Source organism: Oncorhynchus tshawytscha, linkage group LG01 (genome assembly GCF_018296145.1).
Source record: "Oncorhynchus tshawytscha isolate Ot180627B linkage group LG01, Otsh_v2.0, whole genome shotgun sequence".
In the NCBI taxonomy this organism is placed as follows: Eukaryota; Metazoa; Chordata; class Actinopteri; order Salmoniformes; family Salmonidae; genus Oncorhynchus; species Oncorhynchus tshawytscha.
In genome coordinates, this window is record NC_056429.1 from 38,456,870 (window position 1) to 38,477,673 (window position 20,804).

Below are 20,804 nucleotides of genomic sequence, written 5' to 3' on the forward strand. Positions count from 1 at the left end.
GCGTTTGAGTTGTGTGGTTGCAATATCAAAAATCCCTCTGGTATATCTTGGCATGCATCATTCAAGACTAACTTTAAATTGTGTGCAGCGCAATGGACATATAATACACAATGTCTCAGGAAAGACTGTCTCGGTTAGGCAATACTCATTATCAAAAACAGTAGGGCCCGCAACCTGCACTCTTAAAAAATATGTGTTATTGTTACGGATACAGGTATCTTGAGTGTGTATCCTCTGTGTGTGTGTATTTCTTTTCTCTCCTTCTCCCCTCACAGGTGACAATCATCATTCCTCAATCAGTCATCAATCTGAAGACACCCCCCCTCCTGTTTCCAATTCCCAATCACATCCCCTTTCCCTTGGTTTAAAAACCCATTCAGTTGTTTTCCCCAGGTCTCTCTCCCTCTCTCTTTGTATGCAGAGAGCTCGCTTTTGTTTTTGCAACTACATGGCACGTTGTCTGTTATCCTGTGAGTATTGTTTTGTTATGGTGGTTGACACTTTTTGTTGATGGTGGGAAAAGGGGGTACCAAGTCAAGTTGCCCATGGGCCTACATTACACGTAGGAATACTTTGTCTAAATACCCTAGTTAGAACTGGGCGGACCACCCGCTGTATTTTATTGGTTAGGTAGTTAGCTGTATTGAAGTAGGCTAGTCTAGCTTAGTGGTGTTTTTGGATATTTGTTTCTTTCCTTGGGTCCAGCTCCGCCCCTTTTTCCCGCCCCCCTTTACCGTGTGTTTTAAAAATAAATCCTGAGTGTTTGACGGTAGATTTAAGTTGTCTGTTTTTTTGTTCTCACTGTTCCTTTTCACTGGTATAATTTGCATGAGTTGTTACGGGTCTCGTTTCCACCCGCCCCCCATAGATTGCAGGGCCTAAACAATTCATAACAGTTTTTTTTTAACACATCTGTGTATCTGTTTAGGGATGACACTTGCTGTGTTACTTTTAACACAACCACTGCATTGGCACAACATGATTTGTATTAATGTTTTGTGTCAATTCCTGCAATTAATGTGTTAAAAGCTGAATACACCCTAGATGTGTTAGATTGTTGACCAATCACATTGCGGATCCGAAGTCTTTATGCATCTATGCTGCGGCCACACGCCCTCGCCCTCATGCTCTTAAAAGTGAAGTGACAACTGACAGTCTGGAGTGAGTCTCTGCCAGCCAGCAGGCAGAATACGAAACAAGGTAGATTTACTCGTTATCTGAATGAGGTAACCATTTTAAGCTAATGCGGAGTGGACACAGCAACGTTTTTGCCCTGATTTATAAAAAAAATGTCTGAAGAAGTTAGGCACGATCTTACAATTATCATAATTCCCAGCATGCTCTACTGCAGGCTGATGATTTAAAAATGTTGTTTTTTTGTGGGGGGGGGGGGTAGATCAGCTTCAATATTGTAGCTTACATTTATGTTATTGTCTGCATCATGTCCAATCCCCCATATATTATTTGTAAATGTCTACACATGAATATAGTGCATTCAGAAAGTATTCAGACCCCTTGGTGGTTACATTACAGCCTTACTCTAAAATTGATTAAATTGTTTTTCCCTCATCAGTCTACACACAATACCCCATAATGACAAAGCAAAAACAGGTTTTTAGAAATTGTTGCCAATTTATTCAAAATAAAAACATTTAATATCAAATTTACATACAGTTGAAGTCGGAAGTTTACATACACCTTAGCCAAATACATTAAACTCAGTTTTTCACAATTCCTGACCTTAAATCCTCATGTTCCCTGTCTTAAGTCAGTTAGGATCAGCTTTTATTTCTTTCATCACATTCCCAGTGGGTCAGAAGTTTACATACACTCAATTAGTATTTGTTAGCATTGCCTTTTAAATTGTTTAACTTGGGTCAAATGTTTCGGGTAGCCTTCCACAAGCTTCCCACAATAAGTTGGGTGAACTTTGGCCAATTCCTCCTGACAGAGCTGGTGTAACTGAGTCAGGTTTGTAGGCCTCCTTGCTCGCACACTTTTTCAGTTGTACCCACAAATTTTCTATAGGATTGAGGTCAGGGCTTTGTGATGGACACTCCAATACCTTGACTTTGTTGTCCTTAAGCACTTTTGCCACAACTTTGGAAGTATGCTTGGGGTTATTGTCCACTTGGAAGACTCATTTGTGACCAAGCTTTAACTTCCTGACTGATGTCTTGATGTGGCTTCAATATTTGCACATTTTCCTCCTCATGAGGAATCTATTTTTTGCCATCTATTTTGTGAAGTGCACCTGTCCCTCCTGCAGCAAAGCACCCCCACAACATGATACTGTCACCCCCTGTGCTTCATGGTTGGGTTGGTGTTCTTCGGCTTGCAAGCATCCCCCTTTTCCTCCAAACATAACAAGCGGTACCGGAGTGCCAAGTCTAGGACCAAGGTTTCTCAACAGTTTTTACCCCCAAGCCATAAGACTTCTGAACAGGTAACCAAATGGCTACCCTATTTGCATTGTGTGCCCCCCCCCCCAACCCCTCTTTTACGCTGCTGATACTCTGTTTATCATATATGCATAGTCACTAACTATACATTAATGTCCATACTACCTCAATTGGCCCAACCAACCAGTGCTCCCGCACATTGGCTAACCGGGCTATCTGCATTGTGTCCCACCCATCAACCCCTCTTTGACACTACTGCTCCACTGTTCATCATATGCATAGTCACTTTAACCATATCAACATGTACATACTACCTCAATCAGCACGACTAACCGGTGTCTGTATATAGCCTCGCTACTGGTATTTTTCAATGTCTTTTTACTGTTTTTATTTCTTTACTTACCTATTGTTCACTTAATACCTTTTTTGCACTATTGGTTTGAGCCTGTAAGTGAGCATTTCACTAAGTCTACACCTGTTGTACTCTGCACGTGACAAATAAACTTTGATTTGGTCGTTATGGCCAAACATTTTTTTTGTTGGCTTCATCAGACCAGAGGACATTTCTCCAAAAAGTACAGTCTTTGTCCACATCTGCAATTGCAAACCGTAGTCTGGATTTTGTTATGGAGATTTTGGGGCAGTGTCTTTTTCCTTGCTGAGTGGCCTTTCAGGTTATTTCGATATAGGACTTGTTTTACTGTGTCTATAGATACTTTTGTACTTGTTTCCTCCAGCATCTTCACAAGGTCATTTGCTGCTGTTCTGGGATTGATTTGCACTTTTCGCACAAATATGTTAATCTCTAGACAGAACACGTCTCCTTTCTTGAGCGGTATGGCAGCTGCGTGGTCCTATGGTGTTTATACTGGTGTACTATTGTTTGTACAGATGAACATGGTACCTTCAGGCGTTTGGAAATCGCTCCCAAGGATGAACCAGACCTGTTGTCTTAAAAAAAAAAAGTATTGGCTGACCACTTGATTTTCCCATGATGCAAAGAGGTACTGAGTTGAAAGGTAGGCCTTGAAATATATCCACAGGTACACCTCCAATTGACTCAAATTATGTCAATTAGCCTATCGGAAGCTTCTAAAGCCATGACATAATTTTCTGGAATTTCCAAGCTGTTTGAAGGCCCAGTCAACTTAGTGTATGTAAACTTCTGACCCACTGGAATTGTGATAGTGACATAATCTGTCTGTAAACAATTGTTGGAAAAATTACTTGTCACGCACAAAGTAGATGTCCTAACTGACTTGCCAAAACTATAGTTAACAAGAAATGTCTAAGTATTCAGAATCTTTACTCAGTACTTTTGTTGAAGCACCTTTGGCAGTGATTACAGCCTCAAGTCTTCTTGGGTATGACGCTACTAGCGTGGCACACCTGTATTTGGAAAGTTTTTCCATTCTTCTCTGCAGATCCTCTAGCTCTGTTAGGTTGGATGGGGAGCATCACTACAGCTATTTTCAGGTCTCCAAGTCCAGGCTTGGGCTACTCAAGGACATTCAGAGACTTTTCCTTAAGCCACTTCTGCGTTTTATTGGCTGTGTGCTTAGGGTCGTTGTGCTGTTGGAAGGTGAACCTTCACCCCCGTCTGAGGTCCTGAGCACTCTGAAGCAGGTTTTAATCAAGGGTCTCTCTATTCTTTGCACCCTTCATCATTCCCTAAATCCTGACTATTCTACCAGTCCTTGCTGCTGATAAACATCCCCTCAGCATGATGCTGCCACCACCGTGCTTCACCGTAGGGATGGTGCCAGGTTTCCTTGTGGGGCCCCTGTGTTGAGCATCAGCAAAGTGAGGGTGTTTCCTTATTCCTAAACTAATTTGGAAATGGTTGGGCGCTTATTTCTCTGTCCTCTCTGTTCGAAATGGTGTGCACGTTCGAGTTGGATGTTGTTGACCGCTTTGCGTGGGATTTGAAGCATGGTAAGAAAGAATTCCTTCACAACATTTTCAGGAACTTTGCCATATTTTTCTTGGATTCCATTAAGTACCAGGTTTAATCTCATAGATCTGATCTGTATATCAAGTAAGGCTTCTCTCAGAAAGATCTCTTTTTAAGTTCATTAATGTCCATTTCAATCTTATTGACTGTCCCTTTTTAGCTTGTTTGTTTCTTTTGAGGTTTGTCTTCAACTCCTTTTTATATCTTTACTGACTAATTCAAGTATGCCCAGTTTGGTATTTATCAATTTTAACATTGTTTTCCATCCTTACCATTCCCAGTGGTGAAAAGCACAAATTATCTGTGTTTGAGGCATTGGTTTTTCTTTTGGAGATTGGTTCTCCTTGTTAACGCTCCGTCATGTTGGATGTTGCTTGTTTTCAGGCCGTTCTCCTGTATCAAAGGTACGACATTGTCTGAGTTGGTTATCTAGCTATCACTAACGTGTATGCAACAATATTTTCCATGTACAGAATTTGTTTCATTTAAGATTTTGTATATGGAGCACTGTATTAAATGTCCCGAACAGTCATCCTGATTCCCATGTAAAATAGGCTCTTGAGTGACTAAAATATCACCCATAATGTTTTGGGAGGGATAGAAATGCAAGTGCAATGTCTGAGTGTAACACAACTTAGTTGGCAGGCGAAACCCCGAGGACAAACCATCCAGGATTTTTTTTTTTGAGGTCACTCTTTTCAATGGGTTTTCTATGTGGATCTAGATTTCTAAGGCACTTGCTTGCAGTTCCTATTGCTTCCACTGGATGTCAACAGTCTTTAGGAATTGGTTGATGTTTTTCCTTTGTGAAATGAAGGGCTGTTCAGAACGAGGGTCGAGTCTAGTGTACTGTTGTGGTTGGAGCGCGCGACCTGAAAGCTCGCTCCACTTTGGTTTTATCCGCTATTGAATGCAGTTTATCCCGTCTTAATTGAACTTATTTACGTTAAATACCTGATTGTACTACAAAAGTTATTTGAAATGTTTGGACAAAGATTACAGGTAATTCATTTGATCTTTTGTAGTCATCTTGCATGAGTTGGAACTGGTGTTTTCTGGATCAAACGTGCCAAATAAATTGACATTTTGGAGATATAACGACGGAATTAATCGAACAAAAGGACCATTTGTGATGTTTATGGGACATATTGGAGTGCCAACAGAAGAAGCTCTTCAAAGGTAAGGTATGAATTATATCGTTATTTCTGAGTTTTGTGTCTTTCCTAGCGGGATGAAATATGATTGTCTGTTTGTTTGATAGGGTGCTGTCCTCAAATAATCGCATGGTTTGCTTTCGCCCTAAAGCCTTTTTGAAATCTGACACCGTGGCTGGATTAACAAGAATTTAAGCTTATTTTGACATTGCATGTGTATTTTCAAGAATGTTAAATATGTACAATTCTGTAGTTTGAATTTGGCGCCCTGCACTTTCACTGGCTGTTGGTCAGGTGGGACGGTAGCATCCCATCTAGCCTAGAGGATATTCCATAATCATGTAGACTAATCTACCCGCGCTGTATCTGCGAGCTGTTGACTAGAGCACGTGTCAAGACTAGACTAGGCACATTTACTATTTAACACAACAGTATGTGTGACACTACTATCAGCAGAGTTGAAAATGCGTTGGACACATTATTGGACTTTTATTCGGTACATGAAAACCTAAGCAAAAAAGTCATCACTTACTGATTATGATCAGTTATGTGGATTTTAGAACATTCACATGAAAATCTGTCACCAATTGGATTCGAAACATAGCTATTAATCTACATTTTTTAAATTCATCTTCCGTTTGGCATGTCTCTAGTGATGCATTTCACGTCACTGACGGAAGTGTTGATATGACAACTGCATCAGAGTTTTGAATGATCTTTCCCCTCCTTTTGTTCCATGCTGGCTGAAGACCTAGCTAGCCCGTAACTAGCTAACACCAGACAGATCAAAGGGAAGATTAATATTTTCCACATGAATAGTGTAAACATTTATTTGCTGACACCCACAGTCAAATTTTGGCACCAGTAGAGTAGCTATCTAGCTATATAAACCATGCCCCTCAAACATGGCTTCTCCGATGTTGGTTACAAGGCAGTACTTATGTAAATTAGGTAAGAGAATATCATGTTACCATTGCTGTATTAAAATGAGAGCGAGTGATGTCACCCTTTCCCCTTAATAATCCCGCCTCCTGAATGCAAGTGTTTGACATGGGGGAGGGGACTAGTAACTTTATCAATGTAGATTTATTTTTTCTTACTTCGGTCATCAAAAGGTCGAAGTTTGCCTCCCTAAAATATCATGAGGTGACCTGTTGGCGGTTCAGAGAAACTACGTTATGCTACGGCTAGTAGGCCACTTTTGGTAAGCAGAACTGGCACTGTGGTATGAACCAAGCCTGACGTGGAATGTAAGTTGCCTAGTGGGCCACTTTTGGTAAGCAGAACTGGTGCTGATATACAACTTGAAATTCTCTATGAGAACTTTGACATTTCAGCACTTTTAGAGCAAGCCAATCTAGATTTAGACTGACTCAAAAGACCTGGGAGAATTATAGATTTTTTTCACAGGGTGATGAAAAGCATACCTACAGTCACCAGTGCGGTAAACTCTGTACCCTGAAGCTTCACTAATGAACCTAGTTCATAACTAAAATGCTACACGAACACCCATCACATCAAAAACGTTACAAAACCATTTATCTGGAGTTCTATGTTCACTCACGGCTGAAGGTGTTTATAATTGTAATGTTACCACTTGGGATGGGCCACTCAACAGGGCTACTATGATGAGGGCTGTCTTTTGGGAATGTCCCAGAAGCAGGGCCGTGCACCGGGAGATTCCCAGAGTACAGGGGCAATTCCCAAAACCATTTGGAAAAAGCCAGGAACTTTTCTCTTCTTTCTTGTGATTTATTGCTTTGTTCCAACTGTTAGCGAAAATAGATTAATCAAAATTCCTGCAGAACTCAACATCTAAATCATGAATGAAAATAAAACAAGAAATCACAATGGATTTCCGGAAGCAACACCGTAGAAACTAAGATCCAAAATTGACTTATTTTAGTGTTATGCCATTGTAGTAAATGGTCAAAAGTGAATAGCAAAATTATGTCTAACAGACACATGCATCTCAAAATGGAATGTTTCACTTGGGATGTTTTACTCTCAGCAGGGAAATCATTTTGCCTCAGAAGATGATTGAAATCAAATGGAATAAATATTGTAACCAGAGACTCAAAGACACGTGAAATATATAATTTAGTATGACCATACATTTATCAAGATCAGTACAAAGAAGAAAAGGCAGCTCATAGCGTGAAGAGACAGATTATGCTTGACTAGTTTAGTCGCCTGTGAGTGTCTTTCCTGTGAGTGTCTTTCCTGTGAGTGATAAACAGCTGTTGCACTCTGCTGAACCTTTCAAACTGAACCTCCAGTCCAGACGCCATCCATGCCTAGAGGTAAGGAACCAGTGCCAGACCAGAATTTCAACCAGAAAAACATACTTATGTAATGGCTTATAGGGCTTTGTTCAAAAGTAGTGCACTATGTAGGGAATATGGTGTCATTTCGGACACAACCAAAGTTTGACACTGGATAGTTTCACCATCGACTGCACTGCCATAGCCACAGGGATTAGCTAGCTGAATGATTTTCCTTTATTATTTGAATTTAATGTCATTTTGAACAACCTTGTTGTTAGGCTGTGTGCGTGAGCAGCTGCCAAATGGATGACAAAGTGGCATAGGAACACATTTGAAATAATCTGTGTACACATTTATGGTAATCTCGGGAGATGGGAAATATACATGTTTATGTCAGTAATAAAGCTATTGACCATGCAACAATCCCCACCAGTACCTTTTTTTAAAACACATATATACACAGCTCAGACTAACCTGCGAACAAAAACAGATGGCAAATATGTACAATAAATAAAATAAATTTTAAAAAGCAATATCTCTTATCCTGCAAGAACACATCTCATTTATATTACAGCTTAAATTGTACCATTAGTCCAGCATGTTTAGTTTCAGATAGTCCCCCCCATGCTATCTATAGATCCATACTACAAAGGTAATGGAGAGCATTTAAATATGCCTGTATGGAAATATATATATTAGCTGTAAAAAATAATATTCTCAACATTGATATATACATTTGTTAAATACTGGTCATTCTGGATTGCTGAAAATTTGCTTCTATGTATTTAGGTAGGGGACTCCCATAGCCCTCGCTGTAGCCCTTTTCAAACTGTTTCTATGAAACATGGGAACTGCTGTTCTTCAGGCAGTACGTACTGTACATAAGTTTACCATATTTGGCTTTTGCTCTTGAAACCCGCAAGTGATCACTGTCTGTTTCTAGATCACGTAGGAGGTTGGGGAGAAGGTAATGAAAGAAAAACAGACAGCAATGTCATTCACTTATTTTTCAAACGTATACATTTTTCTATCCCTCTTTAATTTGCTTCAGATTAGCTACTCTGCATGTTCTAGCAAGTAGAGACACTTATCACCCGTATTTCCTCATTTATGTGTATATCTATCGTAGTCAAGCAGCTATGTCTGTGACTTTGTACATGATAGAGTCTGTGGGTCTATCCCAGGCTCCATCTGCCCATTCGCCAGAGCCCAGCAGCGTTGTCCTCCTTGCCCCAGGAGGAGGGGGGTTCAGTGGGCTAGCTGGTAGCTTTCCTCCCAGTCCATAGCCAGCCATACTGCGTGTACCATATACTGTACCTAAACATCATCTTCTATACAATAAAGCCTGCCTCACAAGTGCATTGTTGTACATCATAATCGTACATCAATAGAAAAGCTGTCCCCTGCCTTAAAGTCCAACCTTCACACAATTAAGGCACTGTTTACACCCCTGGGGGTCAATGGGTTCTTCTAATAAGAAGAGGGGCAACAACAAAAACAAAACATTAATGAAACATCACGGAATGTATTGCGGGTAGGTGCTAAATGAGGTGTCCAGCCAATCACACACCAGAGTTCTGCAGGAACACACAATACTGTTGTTGCACATGCCACTGTGTCGTCATGGATTCACCACGGCAATCCTGGGGCCCAATTCCTGAACCCCAACAACTCAAGTCTTGAGCTCCTAGAATAGTCAAGGCCCCCCCTCCGCGTTTGAGTCAGTAGCTGACGTTGAGCTTGTTCTTGTTGAGTTCTCTCTCCAGGTTGCCTATAAGCGTGTCGATGCTCTCCTGCAGGTCTCGCAGGTTGACCTTGTTGCTGAGCACGGGGCTGATGTCCTGGATCTTCATGTAGGCCTGGTACGTGTGCTCTTTGGGGAGGTGGAGGGGCAGGATGCGCTTATCATCACACACCCTGTTGTCTGATGGCTGACCACCACTGGAGCCATCACGCTCCTCCACTCTCCTCTCTGCTTCTCTCTCCTCTGCTTCCCTCTCCTCTTTCTCCACTTCTACAGGTCCTTCCATCACCTCCTCGGGTAACGGGGGCTCCTGTTCGGCTGTGGCTGGCTCTGCCTGTCCCCTGTCCAGTAACCATTCCTGTCTCTGCTCCTCTCCTCCTTCCTGTCCCTTGTCCTCTACCCCCTCTAGTTCCTCTTCAGTGACCTCCATATCCTCAGAAGGAACATCAGCATAGTCATTTTCCTCCCGGGACCGAGGGGGGAAGTAGCTCTGTCCACAGCGGCTCCAGTCCCCGGCGTAACGGTTGCTAGGGCTGTCCAGACGGCCCGGCCTGGGCCGCAGCACCCCGGCCATCTCTGCATCGCTCAAGGTCAGCACCTGGGGGCGCTCCTTCCTCCGACGCAGGGGGGGAACGGCCAGCTGGTCGGCTGGGCCGGGGGGCCCTGGGATGGGGGATGAGTTCTTGTCACGTGGGTCCATCACTGGAAGGAGAGATAGAAATAAAGAGTAAACAGGAAGCTATTCAGTCAGTGCCAATTCCTGGTGTATGGCACATGCTCTTCAAACATTGTTGGTGTAAACCAATTACTCAAATCCAAATCCCCCTTTTCGCCCCAATTTCGTGGTATCCAATTGGTAGTTAGTCTTTTCTCATCGCTGCAACTCCCATACGGACTCAGGAGAGGCGAAGGTTGAGAGCCGTGTGTCCCCCGAAACACGACCCAACCAAGCTTCTTAACCCAGAAGCCAGCCACACCAATGTGTCCGAGAAAACACCTGGTGACCATGTCAATGTGCATGCCTTCGGTCCGTCACAGGAGTTGCTAGAGCTCAATGGGACAAGGACATCCCTGCCAGCCGAACCCTCACCTAACAATGCTGGGCCAATTGTGCGCCACCCCATTCGTCTCAAGGTCGAGGCCAGCTGAGACAGAGCTCGAACCAGGATCTCTAGTGGCACAGTTAGCACTGCAATGTAGTGCCTTAGACCACTGCGCCACTCGGGAGGCCCTCAATTGAAATGTTTTAAGCACAATGTACACACAAGGTCCTCCTGGAGTTAAATTCCGGATCTAAAAGTGGTATTTCCGACATGCTAAATCCACTCCAACACACTCTACTACTTTTTAAATTAGTCTTCAAATATTAGGTACAAATCACATCTAACTCAACACACATCCCTGCTTTGGGGTGAAGGAGGAGGGGGGGGGGGGAAATCACATGATATGAACATGTCTTATCTAAGGAGAAGAACACTGAGCACTCCAACCACCACTTCCCAGTTACCTGTCCTCCTGTCGGTCTCTGTGTACCTAGTACACTGTGTTCCCGACAGTACATCTTTAGATACCTCCTACAGTCAGTGGCGGAATAAAACAAAAACAAACAAACATTTCAGAGGTAAAACAGACAATGTCCACTCACTGCAACAAGAGCAACCTGTCAGACAGTTTACAGGAAAATACCTTTGACTTGACTTTTATATCTCCTTTATGCTGAAGGAGGAAGAAAGTAAAGTACACAAATCCCACAGTGGTACAGTAGAGCCAACCGTTGGTTCTGATATCATACTGTATGAATAATACTTTTAAATCATTGTAAACCCATTGAGGAAATAACCCTGAACTCCTCTCCACCCCATCCTGCCACACACCTTCCTGGAAACTTCCACATCCAGGGCTGCTCCCACTGTACTGGGATCAGTTAAAAATATCCAATGAACTCTCTCTGGCCACAAAATAAACACCACAGCATGCACCAAAGCCAATGAGTCACACGCACATTTTCACCTCCTCATGAAATACACCAAATTCCAAGGCCCGACAATCACATACAGTACTACACCTATCAGCCCACACACACGCACACACTGGCAACCCGTCATTCAGGGCAGGTGGCGCAGGTCATTGACAAATAAAATGAGGTCAAATCCGATTATATCTATAGTAGTTTTGATTGGACTGATCATGTCAACCTGTTTTGAGCCCCACCTTTTAAGCTAAGGTGTGGCGTCTGTTTCGCATGTTACATCAGTTTGCAAGTAATGCAATTAAAAAAAAAAAGAATCATTAAGTTAATTAAGCTGCATACAAAATTGGTCTCTTTTTTTGCTTTCTTAAGGCAGCTCAAATGCAGGTGTTTCAGCCTACCGCTTTCTGTGGTGGAGGGGCAGCCAGCGGAAAATACGGAGCGTAGGGGTTGGTAACGTTTTCTAGTTGCACCGTGATTGGCTCAGTGTTCTGTCACTCATGGGGATACTACCTCACCTCCAAATCTAAGGGTAGAGCTTTGAAATTCACACCCCTTGGGTGCTGCCATAGAGTTACATAAGAAGCGCCCATCCAAGAAGGCTCAAGGTCATTAACAACAGGTAAAATTACGTCAAATCACGTTATATCTACAGTAGCTTTGATTGGACTGATCATGTCATACTTTCAAAATCTTAGTTTGTAAGCTAGCAGTCATTTATCAAGTTGACAATCTACTGCTAAATGGTTTTTAATCATTGTCATATGAAGATGAAGAATGAAGAGAAATTATAAATAAAATGTATCGGTGCTCATTGGACATAAACATTAAACAAGTTGGAAATCGTACCCCTGTAGAGATACTGGGGTGCAAAGGAGCGAAAAAATAAATAACAGTATGGGGATGATGTAGTTGGATGGGCAGTTTACAGATGGGCTATGTGCAGTGATCTGTGAGCTGCTCTGACAGCTGGTGCTTAAAGTTAGAGGGGGAGATATGAGTCTCTAGTTTCAGTGATTTTTGCAATTGGTTCCAGTCATTGGCAGCAGAGAACTGGAAGGAAAGGCAGCCAAAGGAGGAATTGGCTTTGGGGGAGAACAGTGAAATATATCTGCTGGAGCACATGCTGCAGGTGGGTGCTGCTATGGTGACCAGTGAGCTGAGATAAGGCGGGGCTTTACCTAGCAAAGACTTACAGATGACCTGGAGCCAGCGGGTTTGGCGACCAATATGAAGCGAGGGCCAGCCAACGAGAGCAGTGGTGGGTAGTATATGGGGCTTTGGTAACAAAACAGATTGCACTGTGATAGACTGCATCCAATTTGCTGAGTAGAGTGTTGGAGGCTATTTTGTAAATTACATCGCCGATGTCAAGGATCGCTAGGATACCCTCGTAAAACTGACTATGTTTGGCAGCATGAGTGAAGGGTGCTTTGTTTCGAAATAGTGAGCCAATTCTAGATTTAATTTTGGATTGGAGATGCTTAATGTGAGTCTGGAAGGAGAGTTTACAATCTAACCAGACACCTAGATATTTGCAGTTGTCCACATATTCTAAGTCAGTTCCGTCCAGAGTAGTGATGCTCGACATGCGGGCAGGTGCGGGCATCGATCGGTTGAAGAGCATGCACTTAGTTTTACTTGCATTTAAGAGCAGTTGGAGGCCACGGAAGGAGAGTTGTATGGCATTGAAGCTCGTCTGGAGGTTAGTTAACACAGTGTCCAAATAAGGGCCAGAGGTATACAAAATGGTGTCGTCTGCGTAGAGTTGTATCAGAGAATCACCAGCAGCAAGAGCGACATCATTGATGTATACAGAGAAGAGAGTCGGCCCAAGAATTGAACCCTGTGGCACCCCCATAGACTCCCAGAAGTCCGGACATCAGGCCCTCCGATTTGACACACTGAACTCTGTCTGAGAAGTCATTGGTGAACCGGGCGAGGGAGTCATTTGAGAAACCAATGCTGTTGAGTCTGCCGATAGGAATGTGGTGATTGACAGAGTCGAAAGCCTTTGCCAGGTCGATGAATACAGCTGCACAGTAATGTCTCTTATCGATGGCGGTTATGATATCGTTCAGGACCTTGAGCGTGGCTGAGGTGCACCAATGACCAGCTTGGAAACCAGATGACATAGCGGAGAAGGTACGGCGGGAATCTAAATGGTTGGTGATCTGTTTGTTAACTTAGATTTCGAAGACCTTAGCTGGGAGGAGCTCTACAGGTGCTCTACAGGATGCAAATTTCTGTTTGAAAAAGCTAGCCTTTGCTTTCCTAACTTCTGTGAAAAGTTGCATATCGCGGGGCTATTCCATGCTAATGCAGTACACCACAGGATGTTTTTGTGCTGGTCAAGGGCAGTCAGGTCTGGAGTGAACCAAGGTCTATATCTGTTCCTGGTTCTACATTTTTTGAATGGGCATGCTTATTTAAGATGGTGAGGAAAGCACTTTTAAAGAATAACCAGGCATCCTCTATTGACGGAATGAGGTCAATATCCTTCCAGGATACCTGGGCCAGGTCGATTAGAAAGGACTGCTTGCTGAAGAGTTTTAGGGAGCGTTTGACAGTGATGAGGGGTGGTCGTTTGACCGCAGACCTATTACGGATGCAGGCAATGAGGCAGTGATCGCTGAGATCCTGGTTGAAGACAGCAGAGGTGTATTTGGAGGGCAGGTTGGTTAGGATGATATCTATGAGGGTGCCCGTGTTTACGGATTTGGGGTTGTACCTGGTAGGTTCATTGATCATTTGTGTGAGATTGATGGCATCTATCCAAGATGGCGTAGCAGTAAGTCGTCCTGTCTCGTCGTGTCCCTCGTATATATCGTCTATTTTTCGTTTTTTACATTTTTCTTCAAAAACATTTTGCTAAACCTAAGCTTCCAAATACTTCCAAATACTCTCCTGCAACTCGCCTCACCCAATGTAGCTATTTTTCCTAAAGTATTTATATTTACTTCGGAACCGGAACCCCTCAACTGAAGCTAGCCGGCTAACCACCAGCTATGCTAGCGGTCTTCAGCTAACCGGTCATCAGCTAAGCTAACCTTTAGCTCGGAAAGCTCTCGCCAGCTCGAACAACGCGACTAACCAGAGCATAACGGACCTATTTATTTTTCATCCCCGGATTCATCCCTGGATTCCCACCGCAAACGGAACATTTCAGCTGGATCTTCACAACTAGCTATCTAGCTAAACCGCAACCCCGGATGATTACTCCTGGCTAGCGCTTCCACCCACTTAGCGTGAAGCTAGCCCGGCCAGCGCACCTGTACTACCACCGTAGCATACTCCTGGGCTACAATACCCGGGCCCACGACCGGTGTATCGATGTCACCGCATGAAGAGGAATAAACACTCACCCCATCGCGACGTCCCCTAAAGGCCAACTCCCTAGCCCTCGCTATCTCCCTGCTTGCTAAACTCGGCCTGCTAACTGCTAGCTTGTCTATCCCCGGTCTGCTAACTGCTACCTTGTTTAGCCCGGGCCTACGAACTGTTAGCCTGTTAGCACAGGCCTGCTAACTGCTGGCTTGTCTAGCCCGGGCCTACGAACTGTTAGCCTGTTAGCACAGGCCTGCTAACTGCTAGCTTGTCTAGCCCGGGCCTACGAACTGTTAGCTTGTTAGCACAGGCCTGCTAACCGTCTGAATCGCCGCGTCCCAAACACTCACCGGACCCATATTTACTTTCTATCTCTTCTTGATTTTTAATCTGTTTATACCTTTCCGGAAACCTGCCTCACCCAATGTGATACGGAATCGCTATTATTTTAAATTTTTAGAACACACTCAAGAACCTCCAGAAGGTAACCAGCTAACTAGCTACAAGCTATTTAGTCATTGTTAACTTTTTTTTCAACCTGGATAACACTCGCCAGTCCAGCTTCCCTGCCCCATCCACCGCTGCCCCCTGGACACTGATCTCTTGGCTACATAGCTGATGCACTCTGGACTGTCCATTAATCACGGTACTCCATTCTGCTTGTTTATGTTTTATCTGTCGGCCCCGTTGCCTAGTCAACGCCATTTTACCTGCTGTTGTGCTAGTTGATTAGCTGTTGTCTCACCTACTGTTTAAGCTAGCTTTCCCAATTCAACACCTGTGATTACTGTATGCCTCGCTGTATGTCTCTCTCAAATGTCAATATGCCTTGTATACTGTTGCTCAGGTTAGTTATCATTGTTCTAGTTCACAATGGAGCCCCTAGTTCTACTCTTCATACCCCTGATAACTCCTTTGTCCCACCTCCCACACATGCGGTGACCTCACCCATTACAACCAGCATGTCCAGAGACACAACCTCTCATCACCCAGTGCCTGGGCTTACCCCCGCTGTACCCGCACCCCACCATACCCCTGTCTGCGCATTATGCCCTGAATATATTCTACCATGCCCAGAAACCTGCTCCTCTTATTCTCTGTCCCCAACGCTCTAGGCGACCAGTTTTGATAGCCTTTAGCCGCACCCTCATACCACTCCTTCTCTGTTCTGCGGGTGATGTGGAGGTAAACCCAGGCCCTGCATGTCCCCAGGCACCCTCATTTGTTGACTTCTGTGATCGAAAAAGCCTTGGTTTCATGCATGTCAACATCAGAAGCCTCCTCCCTAAGTTTGTTTTACTCACTGCTCTAGCACACTCTGCTAACCCTGATGTCCTTGCTGTGTCTGAATCCTGGCTCAGGAAGGCCACCAAAAATTCAGAGATTTCCATACCCAACTATAACATCTTCCGTCAAGATAGAACTGCTAAAGGGGGAGGAGTTGCAGTCTACTGCAGAGAGAGCCTGCAAAGTAATGTCATACTTTCCAGGTCCATACCCAAACAGTTCGAACTACTAATTTTGAAAATTACTCTCTCCAGAAATAAGTCTCTCACTGTTGCCGCCTGCTACCGACCCCCCTCAGCTCCCAGCTGTGCCCTGGACACCATTTGTGAATTGATCGCCCCCCCATCTAGCTTCAGAGTTTGTTCTGTTAGGTGACCTAAACTGGGATATGCTTAACACCCCGGCAGTCCTACAATCTAAGCTAGATGCCCTCAATCTCACACAAATCATCAAGGAACCCACCAGGTACAACCCTAACTCTGTAAACAAGGGCACCCTCATAGACGTCATCCTGACCAACTGGCCCTCCAAATACACCTCCGCTGTCTTCAACCAGGATCTCAGCGATCACTGCCTCATTGCCTGTATCCGCTACGGAGCCGCAGTCAAACGACCACCCCTCATCACTGTCAAACGCTCCCTAAAACACTTCTGTGAGCAGGCCTTTCTAATCGACCTGGCCCAGGTATCCTGGAAGGACATTGACCTCATTCCGTCAGTTGAGGATGCCTGGTCATTCTTTAAAAGTAACTTCCTTACCATTTTAGATAAGCATGCTCCGTTCAAAAAATGCAGAACTAAGAACAGATACAGTCCTTGGTTCACCCCAGACCTGACTGCCCTCGACCAGCACAAAAACATCCTGTGGCGGACTGCAATAGCATCGAATAGTCCCCGGGATATGCAACTGTTCAGGGAAGTCCGGAACCAATACACGCAGTCAGTCAGGAAAGCTAAGGCCAGCTTCTTCAGGCAGAAGTTTGCATCCTGTAGCTCCAACTCCAAAAAGTTCTGGGACACTGAAGTCCATGGAGAACAAGAGCACCTCCTCCCAGCTGCCCACTGCACTGAGGCTAGGTAACACGGTCACCACCGATAAATCCATGATTATCGAAAACTTCAATAAGCATTTCTCAACGGCTGGCCATGCCTTCCGCCTGGCTACTCCAACCTCGGCCAACAGCTCTGCCCACCCGGCAGCTCCTCGCCCAAGCCTCTCCAGGTTCTCCTTTACCCAAATCCAGATAGCAGATGTTCTGAAAGAGCTGCAAAACCTGGACCCGTACAAATCAGCTGGGCTTGACAATCTGGACCCCTATTTCTGAAACTTTCCGCCGCCATTGTCGCAACCCCTATTACCAGCCTGTTCAACCTCTCTTTCATATCGTCTGAGATCCCCAAGGATTGAAAGCTGCCGCAGTCATCCCCCTCTTCAAAGGGGGAGACACCCTGGACCCAAACTGTTACAGACCTATATCCATCCTGCCCTGCCTATCTAAGGTCTTCGAAAGCCAAGTCAACAAACAGGTCACTGACCATCTCGAATCCCACCGTACCTTCTCCGCTGTGCAATCTGGTTTCCGAGCCGGTCACGGGTGCACCTCAGCAACACTCAGGTACTAAACGATATCATAACCGCCATCGATAAAAGACAGTACTGTGCAGCCGTCTTCATTGACCTTGCCAAGGCTTTCGACTCTGTCAATCACCATATTCTTATCGGCAGACTCAGTAGCCTCGGTTTTTCGGATGACTGCCTTGCCTGGTTCACCAATTACTTTGCAGACAGAGTTCAGTGTGTCAAATTGGAGGGCATGCTGTCCGGTCCTCTGGCAGTCTCTATGGGGTGCCACAGGGTTCAATTCTCGGGCCGACTCTTTTCTCTGTATATATCAATGATGTTGCTCTTGCTGCGGGCGATTCCCTGATCCACCTCTACGCAGACGACACCATTCTATATACTTTCGGCCCGTCATTGGACACTGTGCTATCTAACCTCCAAACAAGCTTCAATGCCATACAACACTCCTTCCGTGGCCTCCAACTGCTCTTAAACGCTAGTAAAACCAAATGCATGCTTTTCAACCGATCGCTGCCTGCACCCGCATGCCCGACTAGCATCACCACCCTGGATGGTTCCGACCTTGAATATGTGGACATCTATAAGTACCTAGGTGTCTGGCTAGACTGCAAACTCTCCTTCCAGACTCATATCAAACATCTCCAATCGAAAATCAAATCAAGAGTCGGCTTTCTATTCCGCAACAAAGCCTCCTTCACTCACGCCGCCAAGCTTACCCTAGTAAAACTGACTATCCTTCCGATCCTCGACTTTGGCGATGTCATCTACAAAATGGCTTCCAACACTCTACTCAGCAAACTGGATGCAGTCTATCACAGTGCCATCCGTTTTGTCACTAAAGCACCTTATACCACCCACCACTGCGACCTGTATGCTCTGGTCGGCTGGCCCTCGTTACATATTCGTCGCCAGACCCACTGGCTCCAGGTCATCTACAAGTCCATGCTAGGTAAAGCTCCGCCTTATCTCAGTTCACTGGTCACGATGGCAACACCCATCCGTAGCACACGCTCCAGCAGGTGTATCTCACTGATCATCCCTAAAGCCAACACCTCATTTGGCCGCCTTTCGTTCCAGTACTCTGCTGCCTGTGACTGGAACGAATTGCAAAAATCGCTGAAGTTGGAGACTTATCTCCCTCACCAACTTCAAACATCAGCTATCTGAGCAGCTAACCGATCGCTGCTGCTGTACATAGCCTATTGGTAAATAGCCCACCCATTTTCACCTACCTCATCCCCATACTGTTTTTATTTATTTACTTGCTCTTTTGCACATCAATATCTCTACCTGTACATGACCATCTGATCATTTATCACTCCAGTGTTAATCTGCAAAATTTTAATTATTCGCCTACCTCCTCATGCCTTTTGCACACATTATATATAGACTCCCCCCTTTGTTTTCTACTGTGTTATTGACTTGTTAATTGTTTATTCCATGTGTAACTCTGTTGTCTGCTCACACTGCTATGCTTTATCTTGGCCAGGTCGCAGTTGCAAATGAGAACTTGTTCTCAACTGGCCTACCTGGTTAAATAAAGGTGAAATAAAAAAAATATATAAAAAAAATTGTAGGACGGCCGCAGTGTGTCCCAGTTTAGGTCACCTAACAGTAGGAGCTCTGACGATAGATGGGGGGGAATCAATTCACATATGGTGTCCAGGGCACAGCTGGGGGCAGAAGGTGGTCTATAGCAAGTGGCAACGGTGAGAGACTTGTCTCTGGAAAGGTGAATATTTTAAAAGTAGAAGCTCAAATCGTTTCGGCACAGACCTGGATAGTATGACAGGGAGATATGTATACCGTAGCTAAGAAAGTAATACTAAGTGTATGTTGTGTAGTTGTTATTAGCCCATGTGCCTCACCTTAATAATTTGGTCCCTTTTCCCCCTCTTAATTTTGACTACTGTTCTGACTTGGTGGTACACATGTAGCCTCGCCTGTTTTAGAGAAATGTTATCAAATACTGTAAGGGCTTTCATTGTCTGCTTATACGCCCCCTTTATTTATCATATGGTTCGGACTTTGTGTACAGGGAGAATACTGTAAGAACGACCCATGTTCTGAATTACATTTCAAAAGTGCTGAACAAATACTTAGTGGGGAGAACAAGTATTTGATACACTGCTGATTTTGCAGGTTTTCCTACTTACAAAGCATGTACAGGTGTGTGAATCTTATCTTAGGTACACTTCTACTGTGAGAGGCGGAATTAAAACAAAAATCCAGAAATTCACATTGTATCATTTTTAAGTAATTCATTTGCATTTTATTGCATGCCATAAGTATTTTATCACCTACCAACCAGTAAGAATTCCGGCTCTCACAGTCCTGTTAGTTTTTCGTTAAGAAGCCCTCCTGTTCTTCACTCATTATCTGTATTAACTGCACCTATTTGAACTTGTTACCTGTATAAAAGACACCTGTCCACACACTCAATCAAAACTGACTCCAATCTCTCCACAATGGCCAAGACCAGAGAGCTGTGTAAGGACATCAGCGATAAAATTGTAGACCTGCACACGGCTGGGATGGGCTACAGGACAATAGGCAAGCAGCTTGGTGAGAAGGCAACAACTGTTGGCGCAATTATTAGAAAATGGAAGAAGTTCAAGATGACCCTCGTTCTGGGGCTCCATGGAAGATCTCACCTCATGGGGCATCAATGATCATGAGGAAGGTGAGGGATCAGCCCAGAACTACACGGCAGGACCTGGTCAATGACCTGAAGAGAGCTGGGACCACAGTCAAAGAAAACCATTAGTAACACACTACGCCGTCATGGACGTGCAGCGCACACAAGGTCCCCCTGCTCAAGCCAGCGCATGTCCAGGCCTGTCTGAAGTTTGCCAATGACCATCTGGATGATCCAGAGGAGGAATGGGAGAAGGTCATGTGGTCTGATGAGACAAAAATAGAGCTTTTTGGTCTAAACTCCTCGCCGTGTTTGGAGGAAGAAGAAGGATGAGTACAACCCCAACCGTGAAGCATGGAGGTGGAAACATCATTCTTTGGGGATGCTTTTTTGCAAAGGGGACAGGACGACTGCACCGTATTGAGGGGAGGATGGATGGGGCCATGTATCGCGAGATCTTGGTCAACAACCTCCTTCCCT

At 44.4% G+C, this 20,804-nt stretch overlaps 1 protein-coding gene across 5 annotated transcripts in view; it reads right to left on the reverse strand.

Annotated features, from left to right (window-relative positions):
* Positions 1-8,400: 8,400 nt before the first annotated feature.
* Positions 8,401-20,804, reverse strand: part of LOC112250445 (rho GTPase-activating protein SYDE2) — a 90,203-nt gene continuing 77,799 nt past the window's right edge. For all 5 annotated transcript variants that reach the window (XM_024420607.2, XM_024420599.2, XM_024420626.2 and 2 more), the window contains one exon: positions 8,401-10,223. In XM_024420607.2, coding sequence (XP_024276375.1) covers positions 9,499-10,223 — 725 coding nt within the window. In that variant the 3' untranslated portion in view covers positions 8,401-9,498. The remainder of the gene's footprint in view (positions 10,224-20,804) is intronic.